The following is a 16087-nucleotide window of genomic DNA, read 5'->3' as shown; positions in this document are numbered from 1 at the left end:
CACATTTTCATCGTACTGTGTGCTTTATTAGGAGCTAGTTTACTTTAGGGGACCCAGAATGAAACCTCATAGGGAAAAGTCCCCTTTTACTACTACTACTACAACCTATAGGAAATCTGGCAGTTCAAGAGGGTGCCGTCCACCCCACATTAGCTGAATTTCCCTATGAGTTTTTCTGCTGGGTCCCCTAAAGTAGACTAGCCCCGGTTTTGGTGCTTCGTATCAATTGTTATGTATTGAGTGCTTGGGGGGCCCCCAATCTAAAACTCACACTGGGGCCCAGAGCTCCTTAGCTACACCACTGATTGTCAGTATGCAATGGATCTGTTGCATACCTCCCAACCTTTTGAGATGAGAAAGAAGGACACTTAAGCCACGCCCCTACCACACCCCTGATCACGCCCATCACACTCCTAGTCATGAATACCATAAAGATTTCATAAGAAAAATGTTGTTTTATAATTCAAACCATACTGGTCCTTTCTATCCCAGTGCATTCTCCTTCATATTAATATTTTAAAATGAATACTATATCAATTTAAAGGATGGTGATAAAGTTTAGAGTCAAACAAACACATTTTCAGCAGAGAAATATATATATTTACATAGAAAGTGGAACAAAGTCCTGAAAGAGGGACAAATGAGGAAGAAAGAGGGACAGGGCTCCCAAAGAGGGACAGTTGGGAGCCATGCTCTGAGCAGTGCTTTTCAACGCTACTAGATATGGGCGCAGCCGGCCGCCATAGACTATAATGGCAATCACTTCTACAGCGGTGCTCAGTGAGTAACGTTGGCGCCGTCAGAAGACGGAGCCGAAGTTGCTTAAAAAAAAACACAATAATTCGGCCTCCACCAATCGCTGGAAGCCGAATTATATCATTCCCCCACCACTATCCATGGCGGCCTGGCGGGGGAATAGTAATTAACACTGCCCGTACTTGTGCAGAAGCAGGATCAACCATATACCAGCTGTATCCTGCGCCCAAGTCTAACGGCGCCGATTTCATATGTATGCGCCACGCTGTTGGATCCATTGCAGTAAGCGGACCACACTTCTGTGCCATCCCCGATAATGCTGGACAGGCGGATGCTTTCCCCATATAGCCTATGATGGTAGCGCATCCGCCCTGGGCTCCAGCCGGACCACACCAGACCATCAGAGCGGATACTACACTGTCCACTTCTGCAGGCTGCACATGATCTGGCTACAGATGGGAACCGAGCCTGTTTGTATAGTCGCACTGTACATCTAATAGGTGCACAGTGTGAAAGGACCCTAAAAAGTCGACACACAGGTCTTACCCAAGCAATAAACTCCAGCAGTCCTTTACTAGGACTAGCTTTAAAAGTAAGGAATCAGAGACGTCAGACATGAAAAATAGTCAGTAATAGCAGACAGACTGCTCGCTTGTCATCAGGGCAGACGTCAGTAGCCAACAGGATGCAAGTAATGTTTTACAATCATGTAAACAGTGGATAGCACACACACCAACAGAGGAAACTACATAACCTAAGCCTGCGTAATTCTATCCTCTGCAGCCTCACCTCTACCTCCACATAGCTTATTATGCACGTCTGCAGCCAGAACGCAGACACCACTAGCTCTGCGAGAGTCGCGCACCAGTGACGTTGTCATCACTCTCTGAAGACTTTTTGTGATTTTAGATTATACGATCTTGCTGATGATGTTACCTAGCGAACTGCGGCCATATGTACATTTAATACGAAGAACATTATGCATTATGTAGTAAATGAGCGTCTGATCCTATAGTCTTGTCATACCTTCATCTTTGTGGACGACGTTGGTCCAATATGACAGCGGAACGTTAGTATCGTACTATTGTTGTGAGTCGGAGCCGTGCAGGAGAGAGTGCGCTGCTTCTTCCGTTCCCCCAGCTGTCAGGTCACAGCAGTACGGATAGGCGCTGCAGCAGGATGATGGCACTCAGGTTAATAAGGGGTGCTGTGCGGAACAAATATCTTCCCTCAGCCTGGTGCTCGCCTTCTGCCCTCTACAGTACAGGTGAGATAACCTGCTATGGCTCTGCTCTTCCAAATTCTGAACTGATTTATTTTTACTGTTACACATGGCTAGGCTCTATAACTGTGTAAAGCGAGAGACTATAGGACGGGAAACAAACAACCTAAGTGTAGCTTCAGTTTTAACACACTGCTTTCTAGATGTTATGTTGCTTCATGGTTAGTGAGGCTCTCTTTATTCAAGGACATGTTTGGAAAGAATTGTAAGAGCCTTACTAACCATGAGGCTACAAAGCTGTAAGCATTCCTGGCCACAAAGAGTTAATCTTATAGCAGCGCAGAGGAGAAGGACAGGACCAGCTCCCTGTCCACAGTGGAAGACTGGTTGCTAGTATCGTTGAGGTGACCCAGCAGGAACCCTTGGGAAATTCTGCTAACATGATTGGTTGCTGTTTCAACAGCACCCTCTACAACTATTAGGTTTCATATAGGTTGTAATAATAACTACACCCTAACTATTTGGCCAATTAGAATGCATCAAGCTGTAGAGGGTGCTGTAATTGGAGAACTGGGCACTAGTCAAATTAAATTCAGGGGGCCAGCAGAAAACCTCATAGGAAAATTCAGCTAATGTGATTTGGTGGACGGTATCCTCGAGCTGCTTGGTTTCCTATAGGTTGTAGCAACTTCACCCTCACTATTTGGCAAATCACAATGTTTTGTGCTGTAAGAGGTTAATGTGATTGGAGAACTGTTCCCAATGAGGTTTCCTGCTATCTGCAGGAATAGCATCTTAGCCGAAAGTTTACTGTTTTTCTTTTGAGCCACAGGCGCAGAACGCTCTTGGCATTGGGAGCATGAACGTGAGCGGCACGGCTGCACGTGCACAGTAGCCGCCAACTTCGCCAGGTCAGCGGCTGCTACGGAGGGCACCCCGTAGTAATAATACACTATTCTGCCAATAAGAATGCTTCAAATTGTAGATGTTGCTGTGATTGAAAAACTGTTCCCTAAGGATTTTCACGCTGGCTCACCTCAGCCATATTAGCTCCCATGCATGTGCTAATCAGATTTGGAAAACGATCAGTTTTGATGCCGGTGTAGTGAAAATTTTTGCTACCTATCATATTTTGCAACTTGCCATAGAGGACAGTGTATGACTGTGTAGGCGTGGCTCCTCTCTGTTAACACGCCTGTAATTTTTTGCAACCACAGATCCCATTGAGCTAGAAGGGGGATTGTTCCCTCCAGGGGGGTTATTAGTTGAGCAAGAGGGGGGATTGTTTCCTCGGGGGGTGGGGGGTTATTAGTTGAGGAAGAGGGGGGATTGTTCCCTCCAGGGGGGGTTATTAGTTGAGCAACAGGGGGGATTGTTCCCTCCAGGGGAGGTTATTAGTTGAGCAAGAGGGGGGATTGATCCCTGGGGGGGGGTTATTAGTTGAGCAAGAGGGGGGATTGTTCCCTCCAGGGGGGGTTATTAGTTGAGCAAGAGGGGGGATTGTTCCCTCCAGGGGGGGGGGGGTTATTAGTTGAGCAAGAGGGGAGGGTTCTGTGTGAGAATAGGGTTTGGTTGGGTTGCATTTTCTGATACAGATAGGTTAAAGTCAATGGCTAGGTTGCACTTTCTGATAGCTATACGTATAAATAAGTGCAACCGGTTGCAAAATCTGATAAAGTTGCAAAAAATTTCACCACACCGGTCTGCTAATTCATTGTTAGTTTCTCAGGCCTGGAACCCACTACAAATCGCTAGCACAATCGCTAGTGTTTTTAAGTAGCATTTTGTAAGCGATTCCATGAGTGTTTCCTGGCGATTTTGGAAGCTAATTTAAAAAGTGTAAGCTTTTTGGCAGCAAATGTGATAGCAATTTTAATTCTGATTGGTCCTTTCTAATTATATATATTTTTTTACAGTTTTCAGTAATTTAAAATTGCTCATGAGCGATTTGCCAGGACTTCAATACTTTACATTAAATCGCAAATGCTCCCAATATGCTGCATGCCCTGTGATTGCAATTTTGCTAGTCGCAATCACTACTGTGCAATTTGTTACATTTATTTACATTGGCAGAGCGTTTAGGGAAATCGCTGGCGATTTAAAGCACTCCCTAAATGCTCAAAAAAGTGCTCTAGTGGGTTCCAGGCTTAAATCTGCTTTGCTTAAAGGAAAACTTAAGTCAAAAAAAAAAAAATGACATTTACTCACCTGGGGCATCCCTCAGCACCCCGAAGCTGGATGGTGCCCTCGCAGCCCCGCTCCGATCGTCCTGTCCCCGCCGGCGGCTACTTCCGGTTCGGCGACAGCCGCCGACAGGCTGGGAACGCGGCTGATTTTCCGCGTTCCCAGCCGCTGCTATCACCCTCTATGCTGCTATAGCGTCTATATATACGCTATAGCAGCATAGAGGGTGATAGCAGCGGCTGGGAACGCGGAAAATCAGCCGCTTTCTCAGCCTGTCGGCGGCTGTCGCCGAACCGGAAGTAGCCGCCGGCGGGGACAGGACGATCGGAGCGGGGCTGCGAGGGCACCATCCAGCTTCGGGGTGCTGAGGGATGCCCCAGGTGAGTAAATGTCATTTTTTTTATTTGACTTAAGTTTTCCTTTAATCAAAGTCTGGTTTTTCCTACAGGAATTCTGCCTACTGCGAAGCAAAACTTTGCTCTTAAAGTCTACCTGAGATGGGATAGGAGAGAAAACATATACATACCTGAGGCTTCCTCCGGCCCCCTCTGGCCTGATCACTCACTAGCCATCCTCCGCCACCTCCTCGTTTGTCCGCACTTGGCCTTGGTAAGTTGTCCAGTCGGCGCAGACGCAGTCTGGCCGCGGGTGCTCCCCCATAGTGCTCCCATGGCCGGGAGCGTTCTGCACCTGCGCAGTACTACTGGGAGCGCGGTGGGGGTGTGCACATGGCCAGGCCACGTATGCGCAGTTAGCCCCAGACAGGCAGACTTATCGGAGCCCATTGCAGATAAACAAGAAAGCAGCGGGGGATGGAGGAAGCCCCAGGTATGTATACATTTTCTCTCCTGTCCTATCTCTCCATTTCCACTCAGGGCCCTTTTCCACTAGCAGTCGCTAGCGTTCACGCTGGACGCTAGCGATTGCTGAATCGCAATTACCGGTGATTCCCCGACGTTCGCGGCCGCGATTTTGCTATGCTATACACTGCATAGCAAAATCGCGGCAATTATCGCTCCGCCGCGCGTTCGCGGCAAAAACGAATCGCGGTAGTGGAAATGACCTACCGCGATTCCTATGTTAAAAAGCAAACCGTAGCAATTGTAAAATCGCTAGCGGTTTGCGTTTTTGCGATTCAGCCAGCGCAAACGCGCTGGTGGAAAAGGGCCCTAAGTGCAAATTCGTAATAGGATTATTTGTATTGAAACTAAAACCAATGCATGTCAATTGCCATTGAATGGGAATTTGCATTTGGAGGGAGGCACTGGGGAGGGGAGTGAGCCGCCTTTCCATCATCAGGCACCTTTAGGCGTGTCTACAGTGCCTTATGGTAAATCCGGCCCTGCTGGGGCTCAAAGCTCCTAAGCTACGCCACTGGCAGTGTCCATTGTGTTGCGTTCCCTGTGACAGCAGGAAGACAACAGTGGAAGCCGGCAGATGCGGAGCTGGGGGAGGGATTTGGAACAGGTAGATAGGTAGTTATAACTTATTAGAAGAGGATAGATAGAATCTTTGCTCTTTAAGTACAGTATATTTATGTTATTAGGGTTAAATATTGGGGTTACCTTTAAAATTTCCGTAAAAAAATATTTAGTGCAGTAGAGCAGGTCGATACTTGCAGAAATAATTTCAAATATAGACAGAATTAGGCCCAATTTATTTGAGGGAAAAAAAGTCCCTTTCCTATAACTTAAAATTGTATTCCAACACTATTTGTTTATCTTATATTTAGTAACTCCAGACAGCGGCCAAAGTGCACTGAATGAGCCTGATGACAAGGTAAGGATAATCTATCATTTAGTACTAACACTGATGGTTCAGCTATAAAAATCAACAAACAAAAATATAAACTGCACCTGCTAATCAGTCACAACCCGTTTTACACTTGATGCTTGTGGTGGTTTTCCAGAAGTAGATGAAATCATATGTAAATGACCCGCTGCGCTCTCCATGTTACCACTTCTTAGAGCGATATAAGCTCATAGAATAATACTGTCACTGGATCAATGACAAAAAGAGCAGAAATTGGCCCTAAATAAAGCGCACCACAAAGTATTTAGAAAAGTAAAGAAGCCTTTATTAACTCCATATCAAAAGATAAAACCATAAAAAAATGCACAGCAATAAAGGTGAAGCCCTGAAATGCAATAATACAGTCTGGACTCTGGATAGAGATGAATGTCTGTTAAACAAGGTGTGTATGATGATCTGCAGATATCATAGACTATGAATGCATTTTGCAGGAACTGATCTTTTGCAGGAACAGATCTTTTGCAGAAACTGATCTTTTTAGGGCCCGTTTCCACTGTTGCGACGTGATTTCGCCGGCATCCCGACGCTTGTAAAAACGCATGCGGATGCGTGTCCGCATGCGTTTTTACCCGCGATTTTGCGTGCGATTTCGCATGGCAGAGTGCCATGCGAAATTAACCATGACTCTGCCAGGGCAAAATAACATTGAAAAAGGTGCGAAATCGCACGCGAATCGCGGGTAAAAAACGCATGCGTTTTTCCTATTAAATACATTAGCGGCGATTCGCATGGATTCCCGACGCAGGCAAATTCTGTGGGTCCTGTCGTGCAGATTTGGCCCGCCACCAAATCTCTCCCGCACGCCGCACATATGGGAACAGCCCCGGCCACTTCAATGTACCAAGCGAATCTGCATGTCGGCGCCGCATGCGGATTCGCTATGGTGGAAACGAGCCCTAAATGTCTACAGCATCTTTGTGTGCAGCATCTTGCAAAGATTTCTGTCTGATGGGGAGTTCAGCTCAATAGAATAGACTGTGTAGGTATGGCTCTCATACTATATGGAAGGGGGTAAAATTGGTCTGTGATCTTTCATTTTCCAAAGACTATGGTCTGATGTGTGTATGAGCCTGTAGTCAGTGAAAAAGTCCCAGTGATAATGAGAGGACAGCGTGGGTAACCAAGCTGAAAAAGTGCTGTAACCAGGACAGCAAGGGCTCAAAAGTGTTGAGGCACAAATAGAGGAACGTTCGTGCAGTGAAGCTTACCAGCGGTGGACTGCGCAGGAGGGCCTCTGTGTGAAAACCTGTTGCGATTCGCCACAAACTACGGCTTCTTCCGGGCCCGCAGTTTGCGGCGAAACTGCAACTTTCATTTGTAAGAAATAGGGGATCAAGCAGAAGTCACTATCCACACCTCCATTTTCTTACAAATTGGTCACAACCAAATGTAGCGAGTTTATTGCCAGCAGGAAGCAGCTCTTTTTCTATGGGGATTCCAGTTGGGTTCCCCCTAAAGTAGAGTAGCACAGATTTTTCTCCATGGCTCCTCCTCCTGGCTGCCTCCCTTTTGGTTAGCCCGTGCTGAAGAAAGAGGTATGAAAAGTGAGCCTGAAGAATCACAGTGGCCCCATATGATCTCATTTCTGCCTGCTTCTCCTTCCCCAGCTGGTGCTGCTCCAACCTCTACCATTGAAGGTCAAGCTATGGGTGGAGATTCCCATAGCCTGGCAGCATGTTTACAGACTAAGCCGAAAACACGGGCCCATATGCAATTCACTTTTTTTCCTGAGATAATTTTTCATCTTCAATTTAAATTAACTTTTTAGCACTTTCCAATGGAAACAGTACTAAAAAGTAGCTGAACAGGTTTGAGTATTTGCTTGCTGGTCGTTTAAAAGGCATTTTATTTAAAATCTGTGAAAATATAACCTAGGAGATAACTCCGGTGAAAAAGTGAATTGCATATGATTCAGGGACTTCTATGCAATTCATTTTTTCTCCTGAGTTACGGTATCTCCTACACCTACAAGATAATTTTCATATTATCTTTAAAATAACTTTTAAGCATTTTACAATTAAAGTATCTAAAAGTTGTTGAAAAAGTACTATCGAAAGTATTTTGAGTATTTTCTTGCTTGCTGGTGGTATAAAAGACATTTTATCACCAGGTGTGAAAAGATCACCTAGGAGAAAACTCAGGATAAAATGTGAATTGCATATGGGCTAGGGAGAGAGCGAAGAGAGGCGGTGGCAGCCCCTGAAGTATAGAAAAATGGGTGGTACAATGGAAGAAACAGGAAGGCATCTCAGGTGCAACCTCTACTGTTTCTCATGGGTATCAGGTATCCTTTAAGTCTAAATTGCCATCGTGCTTCATTAACCTCCCTGGCGGTAAGCCCGAACTGAGTTCAGGCTATGCCGCTGCGGAGGATTTCTCAGGCCCTGGTGGGCCGATTTGCATCATTTTTTTTGTTGGCACACGCAGCTAGCACTTTGTTAGCTGCGTGTACTTTACGATCGCCGCCGCCGCTCCGCGCCGATTCACCCCTGCCCCCCCCCCCCCCAGACCCCTTGCGCAGCCTGGCCTATCAGAGCCAGGCAGGGCTAAGGGGTGGATCGGGACTCCCCCGTGCGCCATGGCGTCATCCCGATCGTCGCCATGGCGACGGGGGGAGCCAAAACGGGAAATCCCGCTCTGAACTGTTCTGTTTGCTCTGATCGCTGGAGGCGATCGGAAGGGGAGATGCCGCTGCACAGCGGCTATCATGTAGCTGCGCTGCCCCCTGGTGGTTTTAATAGACCGCCAGGGAGGTTAAAAGACAACTATCAAAGTTTACTAAAATTCTAAATGCCACATATATTTCTAGTAAGTAGCAATACATAGGCTTTATTTCCATCTTTTCATTTCTTATGTGAAGAAGATAAGATTAACAGAGAACAGTTTTCACTGTGGGCATTACTATGGAGGACTGTATCCAGCACATCCAGCATACAAAGACAGTCCTCACTGGCTATAATCCTGTGACTGAATTGTATTCAGAATGACTGAAAGTAGAGATATAGCATCAAAGTAGAGTGTTAATAACGCATCAGCTGCAGCTCTGTGTGCCTCGGTCTGCTTCACGCAGTTCTAAAGTAAACAGTCAAGATTACAACCAGGAAGAGCTCATTCTGAATGGTGGATATAAGCATTCAAAAACAGGAATAAAGTAAGGGCCCTTCTCTGAAAATCCTTTCTCTGTTCTCATGATCAGGGGCAGGGCAGAAACAAACGGTAAGGCCTGGTTCACACTACAAGAGCTTTTCTAAGTGCTTGTGATTTTAAAAAGCTCTTGCGAATGTAATGCTATGGGTGTCATCTCTCTTGAGCAATGTGATTTTATAAAACTCTCCCATAGCATTACATTAGCAAGAGCTTTTCAAATCACTAATATTTAATAGGCTCTTACTAGTGCCAACTCATGAATTGGTCAACTCATTAAATGGGTGGGCTTAGTCCTAGTAGCTTATAAAATACTACTGTAGCTAAATTACATTGTCTTTTATGTATCCAACAGCCAGTGGAATTGGAGAATCCCTTCAAACAACCTCCCAAAAAGTGCATCTTATGCGATGTGACAGTAGACTTTAAGAATGTACAGGTTTGTATATATGGTGTATGCTCATTAAAATGTAAATTTACATTACAACCAAAGTAAGCGTGGGCTAATTTGGAGGGGTGGTTGTGCCTCCGTACACCACTCTTCGCCTCCAGCCAGGACAGATAAATTAGTCAGTAGCTTTATGCTCATGGCTGTTCAGGAAAACTATATCCATTGCAGAGTGCTCAGCAAACAATCCTAAAAGAGCTTACTGGGCTCACAAGTCTACTTTAGAAGTTGCAGACTTAAGGCGTGACCCTGCACACTTAGCAGAATCGCATGAGTTTTCCAATGTGTTTTATGGGGAAAACTCATGCGATTCTGCTCAGGCCACGTTCACATCATCAAACGCAGATGGCTGTGCGATCGGAACGCAACGTGTACGAATGCACGCCATCTGCATTTGTATGCATTGCGTGGCTGACCCCATTCACTGAAAGTGAATGGGTCAGCCGCGCGTTTTGTTAAAAAATGCATGCAGCATGCGTTCGTGGACTGCACTGGTCTGGAACGCACTCAGTGTGAACATCAGACAGTGCAGTCTATGTACTTTCTGATGTCGTCCGTGTCTGCCTCCTGCGCACGTTGCCGAAATCCGGACGGGAACACGTGCAGTGTGAACGGGGCCTAAGTGTGACCCTGGCCTGAACGTTTTCCACTTGTGACTAGTCATTCTCACTGTAGAACGTTGGTTTGTTAAAACATCTGCTTTTATAGAGGTGGTCACACTTGCTGAGGAATAATTCATCAAGTGCATTCTATAAGCAGCACCTGACTAATACATACACTCTGAATTCCGATGGGAATGGTAAGGGCCTGTTTCCATTGGCCGCTATCCCTCCATTTCTCCACACACTAATTCAATTGCAGATAATCGATTTCAACAGAATTGCAGTCTGTTGAAATCAATAGGCTGCTTCCAATTCATGTGCAGGGTAAAAAAGGATAATTTTTTGCATACTGCATCCGCATTGGTGCAGTAGGGGAATGCAAATTTGCATCACCATAAGTGCCACGTCCCTCACTGAGACAGATGCACTCCCGGTGGAAACTGGGCCTTAGGGTAATCATTTTTATTATGCTGCTTCTGTATTTAAACTTAGTTGGAAAGTGTAATGTGTTGTGTATTGTTGTTCATCTGAGAATACGCTTACTTTTAAAGGGATTTGAGCAATGAATCACAAAAGACTCTGTCATCTCCTCCAGCTAGACCCATAGCTGCAGCTTCAAGCTCCTGTGGCAATTTTGCACATCCCTGGCCCCTGCAATACATGCTGGGAGATGTAGTCCTTTAGTGTGAGTACAGGCTGGGAGATAGTCACATTGAAGGACTACATCTCCCGGAATGCATTGCGTTGGCCGGGAATGCACACCACCACCGTGGGCACTTCAGACTGCAGATCTTGCTAGAGAATACGGTGGAGTGCATACAGATGGAGCAAACTAAAAGAGGATTTACTTTAAAGGGACTCAGAGCAGTGCAGAAACTATGGAAAGATGCATATCACTTTAAAGCTCTCTTTCTCCTCTTTCCAATGATATATAAACCGCCGCCCTACGCCTTTTAGTTTTCGCTATTTGAAATTGCCGCGGCCGCGATTTCAATCACGAAAATAGAGAAAACTAAAAGGCGTAGGGGGACGATTTGGGTGTCGCCAGAAAGAGGAGAAAGAGAGCTTTAAAATGATATCCATTTTTCCATAGTTACTTGTATTACACAGGGCGACTTTTTTCTAAAGTCAGCAGCTCCATTCAGCAGAATGGAGCTGCTGACACTGGGGAAAGTGTCGTCCTGTGTAATACAAGTAACTATGGAAAGATGGATATCATTTTAAAGCTCTCTTTCTCCTCTTTCTGGCGACACCTAAATCGTAGCCCTACGCCTTTTAGTTTTCTCTATTTTCGCGATTGAAATCGCGGCCACGACAATTTCAATCGCGAAAATAGCGAAAACTAAAAGGCGTAGGGCGGCGGTTTATATATCATTGGAAAGAGGAGAAAGAGAGCTTTAAAATGATATGCATCTTTCCATAGTTTCTGTACTGCTCGGAGTCCCTTTAAGTCATGACTGTACATAATACAAGCTGATAATATTTCTAATGACAAGCACATGCAGTTGGGAACTTAGAGGAATGCGAGTGAAAATAATGTAATACAAAAGTGCTTCATTTTTACAATACTTATGTATAAATGATTTAGTCAGTGTTTGCCCATTGTAAAATCTTTTAAATCCATGATTTACATTCTGACATTTATCACACGGTAACATTTTTACTGCTGGCAGGTGATGTAGCTGCTGCTTGCTTTTCTGGCAGTCGGAAACAGCTATTTCCCACAATGCAACAATGTTCACAGACCGGAAACTGCCAGGACCATGGTCCTCAGTTTGTGGGAGGGGTTTCACCACAATATCAGTCATACAGTGCCCCCGATGATCAGTTTATGAAAAGGAATAGATTTCTCGTGTAAAAGGGGGTATAAGCTACTGATTAGGATGAAGTTCAGTTCTTGGTCACGGTTTCTCTTTAAGTGAGGAGATAAGACGTAAAAGCAATTATATATTAAGCTAGTAATGTAAAAATATTCAGGTGTAGAATAGTTTCACCTATTTTGCAGAAGAGACAAGCACCTCTCTGATCTACCTCTAAGTTTGGAGAGGAGGATTCCCCTTCCGGCATGAGTGTCATAACTATGGAGATGCAGCTATGCAGAACGCGTGTGGACTTGATTTTTCTCCTCCGTCACCAAACCTCATCCAATCAAACACGTTGGGAGAGAAAAAAAATCAAAAGCCACTAATGAACAGCTGGAATGCATGTGCATAAACCTGAAAGTTTCATGTTATCCCATCTAGAAAAAATTAAAAAAAATGGGGTAACAAAAATACAAATTGGATAAACAAAGTGTGGGAGTTGTTTTTTTTTCTCCAAAGCTGTTCTATCTCAGCTTCCTGCCCTATGTGTGAGAGAAATTATATATATATATATATATATATTTTTGTGTGCCTACTGAAAGTAGATCATTTATGGTCCTCCTTTCAACTTACAAGCACCTTTTCATCGTACAAACACCTTCCAAGAAAGGAACCTGTTTGTCAGTAGGATTTCATGTGACTTTGTAATGGAAGCGAAAATCTGTTGCAGCATAATGAAATGGACTGCACTTTTACTTAAAATATCGTTTGTATTGTCCTCTACAGCTACTGTCCCAGTTTGTGTCACCTCACACTGGTCGTATTTATGGAAGACATATAACAGGTAATTCTTTTATCCCCAATTTCCTTCTTGCTTCTATGATGGAATTCTGGAGAATAATATATGGGGTATTTGAGAAAAATAAATTGTACCTACATTTACTTTTTAGTTTTCTGCACACCATGTATGTGTATGCAGAAAAATGTGCGTGATGTTTCACGCAATGCAAGGCAGGTGTCACACTTGTCAGTTTTCAGGGCGCATCTTTTTTCTGCACACTAAGGCTGCTTTCACAGTAAGACGTTACAGGCGCACGTTAGAGCAGCCTGTAACGCAGCCCAACTCACAGTAATGAAAAATCAATGGGCTGTTCAGTGCCCACGTTGCGTTACATTGTAACGCTACACGTTCAAATGAAGTGCAGCATGCTATGCGTTCTACGCAGTTTTAGCCGCGTTAGATTGTGTGCACATGCTCAGTTATGTTTTAGTTTTTTTGGGCCGGAGAGGAGGCGGGGAGAGTCCGCTATTTTTGCCAGCCACATGGCTACTTAATATTCACTGCACTGCAGTGTTTACTTCCCGGAGCGGCCGCTGATTGGCTGGTGGGACCACGTGATGTGGAGTGCTCCGATCACATGGTCTCCGCAGCGCATAGGACACAAATGGCTCACCAAGAGCTGCATAACGCATCTCTAGGTAGCGTCGTCCTCCAACACCACCAGGCGTTGCTGGTGGGAAGGAGGCCTTAGTCTATATGTATGGAGGAATTTATTTTTTTCACAGCAGCTTATGTAATAGAGAAAACTGACAAAATGTGCAGAATTATCCTGCAGGTTTTTTTTCTGAGCGTGAAATCTGCAATCAAGTGTGAACTTACTCATTGATTAACATGAGTTCTTAGTTGAAATCAGTTTTTCTGTGCAGCAAACACACACAAAAACTGTTGTTTCCCCTGGCTTAACTTGAGACACACATACTCATGCCTCTGTATAAATCACTTGGGGCCATGTCTTAATTATAATTTTGGGTACTAAAATTCACATTACAGGAAGGATATTTAAGTTGTAGAATAGGTACAAAACCAAGTAGTGGGATGGAAGATCCTGCTTGCCAAGACAGGCAAACTGAGCTTATTAAACTTAGAAAAGAGATAACATAGATTTTTATCCTTACGGCTGTACAAAACAAGGCTGGTAATTTGGGCGCCACCATGGACTGCAATGTTAAAGTAAACCTGAGATGAGGTAAAAAAAAAAGTAATGTATACGTACATGGGGCTTCCTCCAGCCCCCTTCAGGCTGATCAGTCCTTCGCCGTCCTCCTTCGCTACGGGTCCAGTTTATTCAGCCAGTTGAAGTGTAGTGTGCCCCACCGGGAGAGTTCTGCACCTGCGCAGTACTACTGCACAGGCGCAGAACGTTCCAATTGGACTGACGGAATTACCTGGACCCACAGCGGAGGATCCAGACTTCGGAGGAGGACAGCTCAGTGAAATATTGGCAGTTTTGCCGATTTTTCTCCTAGCAGCTTCACCTGGCGCCCTTTTAAAGCTCAACACACACCATACAATCTTGGTTGTAAAGATTTACCAAATCTATGTAGTATAAGGGCCAACAGATTGAAAATACCTTGAATGATTGATTGGATAAGCCTTTATACTACATGAAAGTGGTACGTTTGAACAACCAAGATTGTATGGTGTGTGTTAAGCCTAACATGTATGCTGTACAAAGGACAAAAAAACATGAGATGCATATGGTGGAGAAGATATTTTTACCACCTATATGAGCAGACTGGGTGAATAAGAGAACAGTGCTCTCAGCCGAGATGATACATCGGCAGATCACTTACCCGATGTATTAAGGGGAGATCAGGGGGCTGCTGTATACACATTAGGTTCTCGGCAGTGAAAGTCCCAAACCATATAGTAAAGAATTAAGGGCTATAAAGATGTGGAACATCTTACCATAGTAAGTTGTTAGAGCAAATTCCATTATTTGAGGGGTATTTAGCACTATAAGTACTAGGCAAAGCTTGGCGATTCCTGGATCTCAAGTGAGAAAGATCATTTTTGTCTGACCATAAGGATTCTAGTTCAGGAGGCAATATCCGTACTTTCCATTAGACAGGACAGTCAAGACACAGACCATTTATATTGCGCTTTTCTCCTGGCGGACTCAAAGAGCCAGAGCTGCATTCACTAGGACTCGCTCTATAGGCAGTAGCTGTGTTAGGGAGACTTGCGAAATCTGCAAAACTACCAATATTTCACTAAGTCATTTACCGCTTAACATTAATCCTCCACCAGCTACTCCAAAAACTATTTCAACCTTTTCCAGACCGACGTAGTGGGAATCTATGTCCTGCTGATTCCAACTATTTACTGCCATGCACTCACACTGCCCTTGCCGCTCGCTCTGCTGTCTCAGTGACAGTAGAGCTTCTGTATCTTGGTCAGGAGCCAGTCATTGGCTCCTGACCCCGTGATAATTGTCAACCAATCACAGTAAATAATAGGGAAAGGACTGTTTTGGTCCTTAAAGGCAAGGTCCTCGTCAGGTCGGCATCTACTTGCGCTTTAGTGTGCCTGTGCAGTACAGTCCAAATGACGTTAGCGTGACTCCTTGAGCTGCACGCTGAAGCACAGGAGGCATTTTGTACCGGAGGGGACCCTGGACCACTGGCAGGGAGAGGAGCTGCAGCGAGAGCACAGGACTGCTTTCAGGGGCTGCAGGAAACCCTAGTTAAGTAGATTTACTTTTTAATCATCCCAAACCTTCCCTTTAAGTTGCTAAAACCGTCCGTTCCCATAAGGGTTAAAGCTAACTTCTAGTTTTATTATGAAAGTTTTAAAGTGAACACAGTGAGAAAGTTCCAGAATGTATACACAGTATTCACTAGGAGGCATGATTCCTCAACTTTCATACTTTTGTCTTTGCAGGACTTTGTGGTAGGAAACAAAGAGCAATTGCAAAGGCTATTAAAAGAGCCCACATTATGGGTAAGATTCCTGTATATTAATGTATTACGATTTGTTAATTGAACAGAACATATGATCTAGTAAAATGCTTGTATTTTCTTTTCTTACAGGATTTATGCCAATCGCATACAAGGACCCTGCTTTTATAAATGATCCTAAGATTTGCAATGTGTGAAACTTTACCTTCTGCATTCTTAATAAAATATTGTTTTGTTATTTCATGCTTCTTTACTGTGGAGTAACTAAACTAGGAACACTTTCCAGCATGGCTTATTTGCTTGTATTTTCTCCTAGCACATTTTGGGAATCTGAGCTCTTTATATATTACAAGCCAGAATTATTTGCAAAGGGGGC

At 44.4% G+C, this 16087-nt stretch overlaps 2 protein-coding genes across 4 annotated transcripts in view; one reads left to right on the top strand and one right to left on the bottom strand.

Moving 5' to 3' along the window:
• The window catches only part of HELQ (helicase, POLQ like), a 62286-nt gene extending 60297 nt beyond the window's left edge, over nucleotides 1–1989 (bottom strand). The window contains exon 1 of one of the 3 annotated variants that reach the window (XM_068233520.1): nucleotides 1783–1989. The gene's annotated coding sequence lies outside the window, so the exon portion shown is untranslated. Of the gene's footprint in view, nucleotides 1–1545; nucleotides 1610–1782 lie in introns of those variants that run through there. The other 2 variants (XM_068233518.1, XM_068233519.1) reach the window with 2 other exon arrangements.
• MRPS18C (mitochondrial ribosomal protein S18C) lies at nucleotides 1595–15949 on the top strand. The gene is made up of 6 exons (XM_068233526.1): nucleotides 1595–2023; nucleotides 5895–5941; nucleotides 9474–9557; nucleotides 12757–12814; nucleotides 15695–15754; nucleotides 15844–15949. Exons 1-6 carry the CDS (start codon nucleotides 1936–1938, stop codon nucleotides 15906–15908), a joined length of 402 nt encoding a protein of 133 aa, XP_068089627.1. The 5' UTR covers nucleotides 1595–1935; the 3' UTR covers nucleotides 15909–15949.
• Nucleotides 15950–16087: the final 138 nt, after the last annotated feature.

The sequence above is a fragment of the Hyperolius riggenbachi genome, chromosome 1 (assembly GCF_040937935.1).
Source record: "Hyperolius riggenbachi isolate aHypRig1 chromosome 1, aHypRig1.pri, whole genome shotgun sequence".
NCBI classification, from domain to species: Eukaryota; Metazoa; Chordata; class Amphibia; order Anura; family Hyperoliidae; genus Hyperolius; species Hyperolius riggenbachi.
Note: the sequence above shows the minus strand (reverse complement) of the source record. Positions and strands in the feature narration are given on the sequence as shown.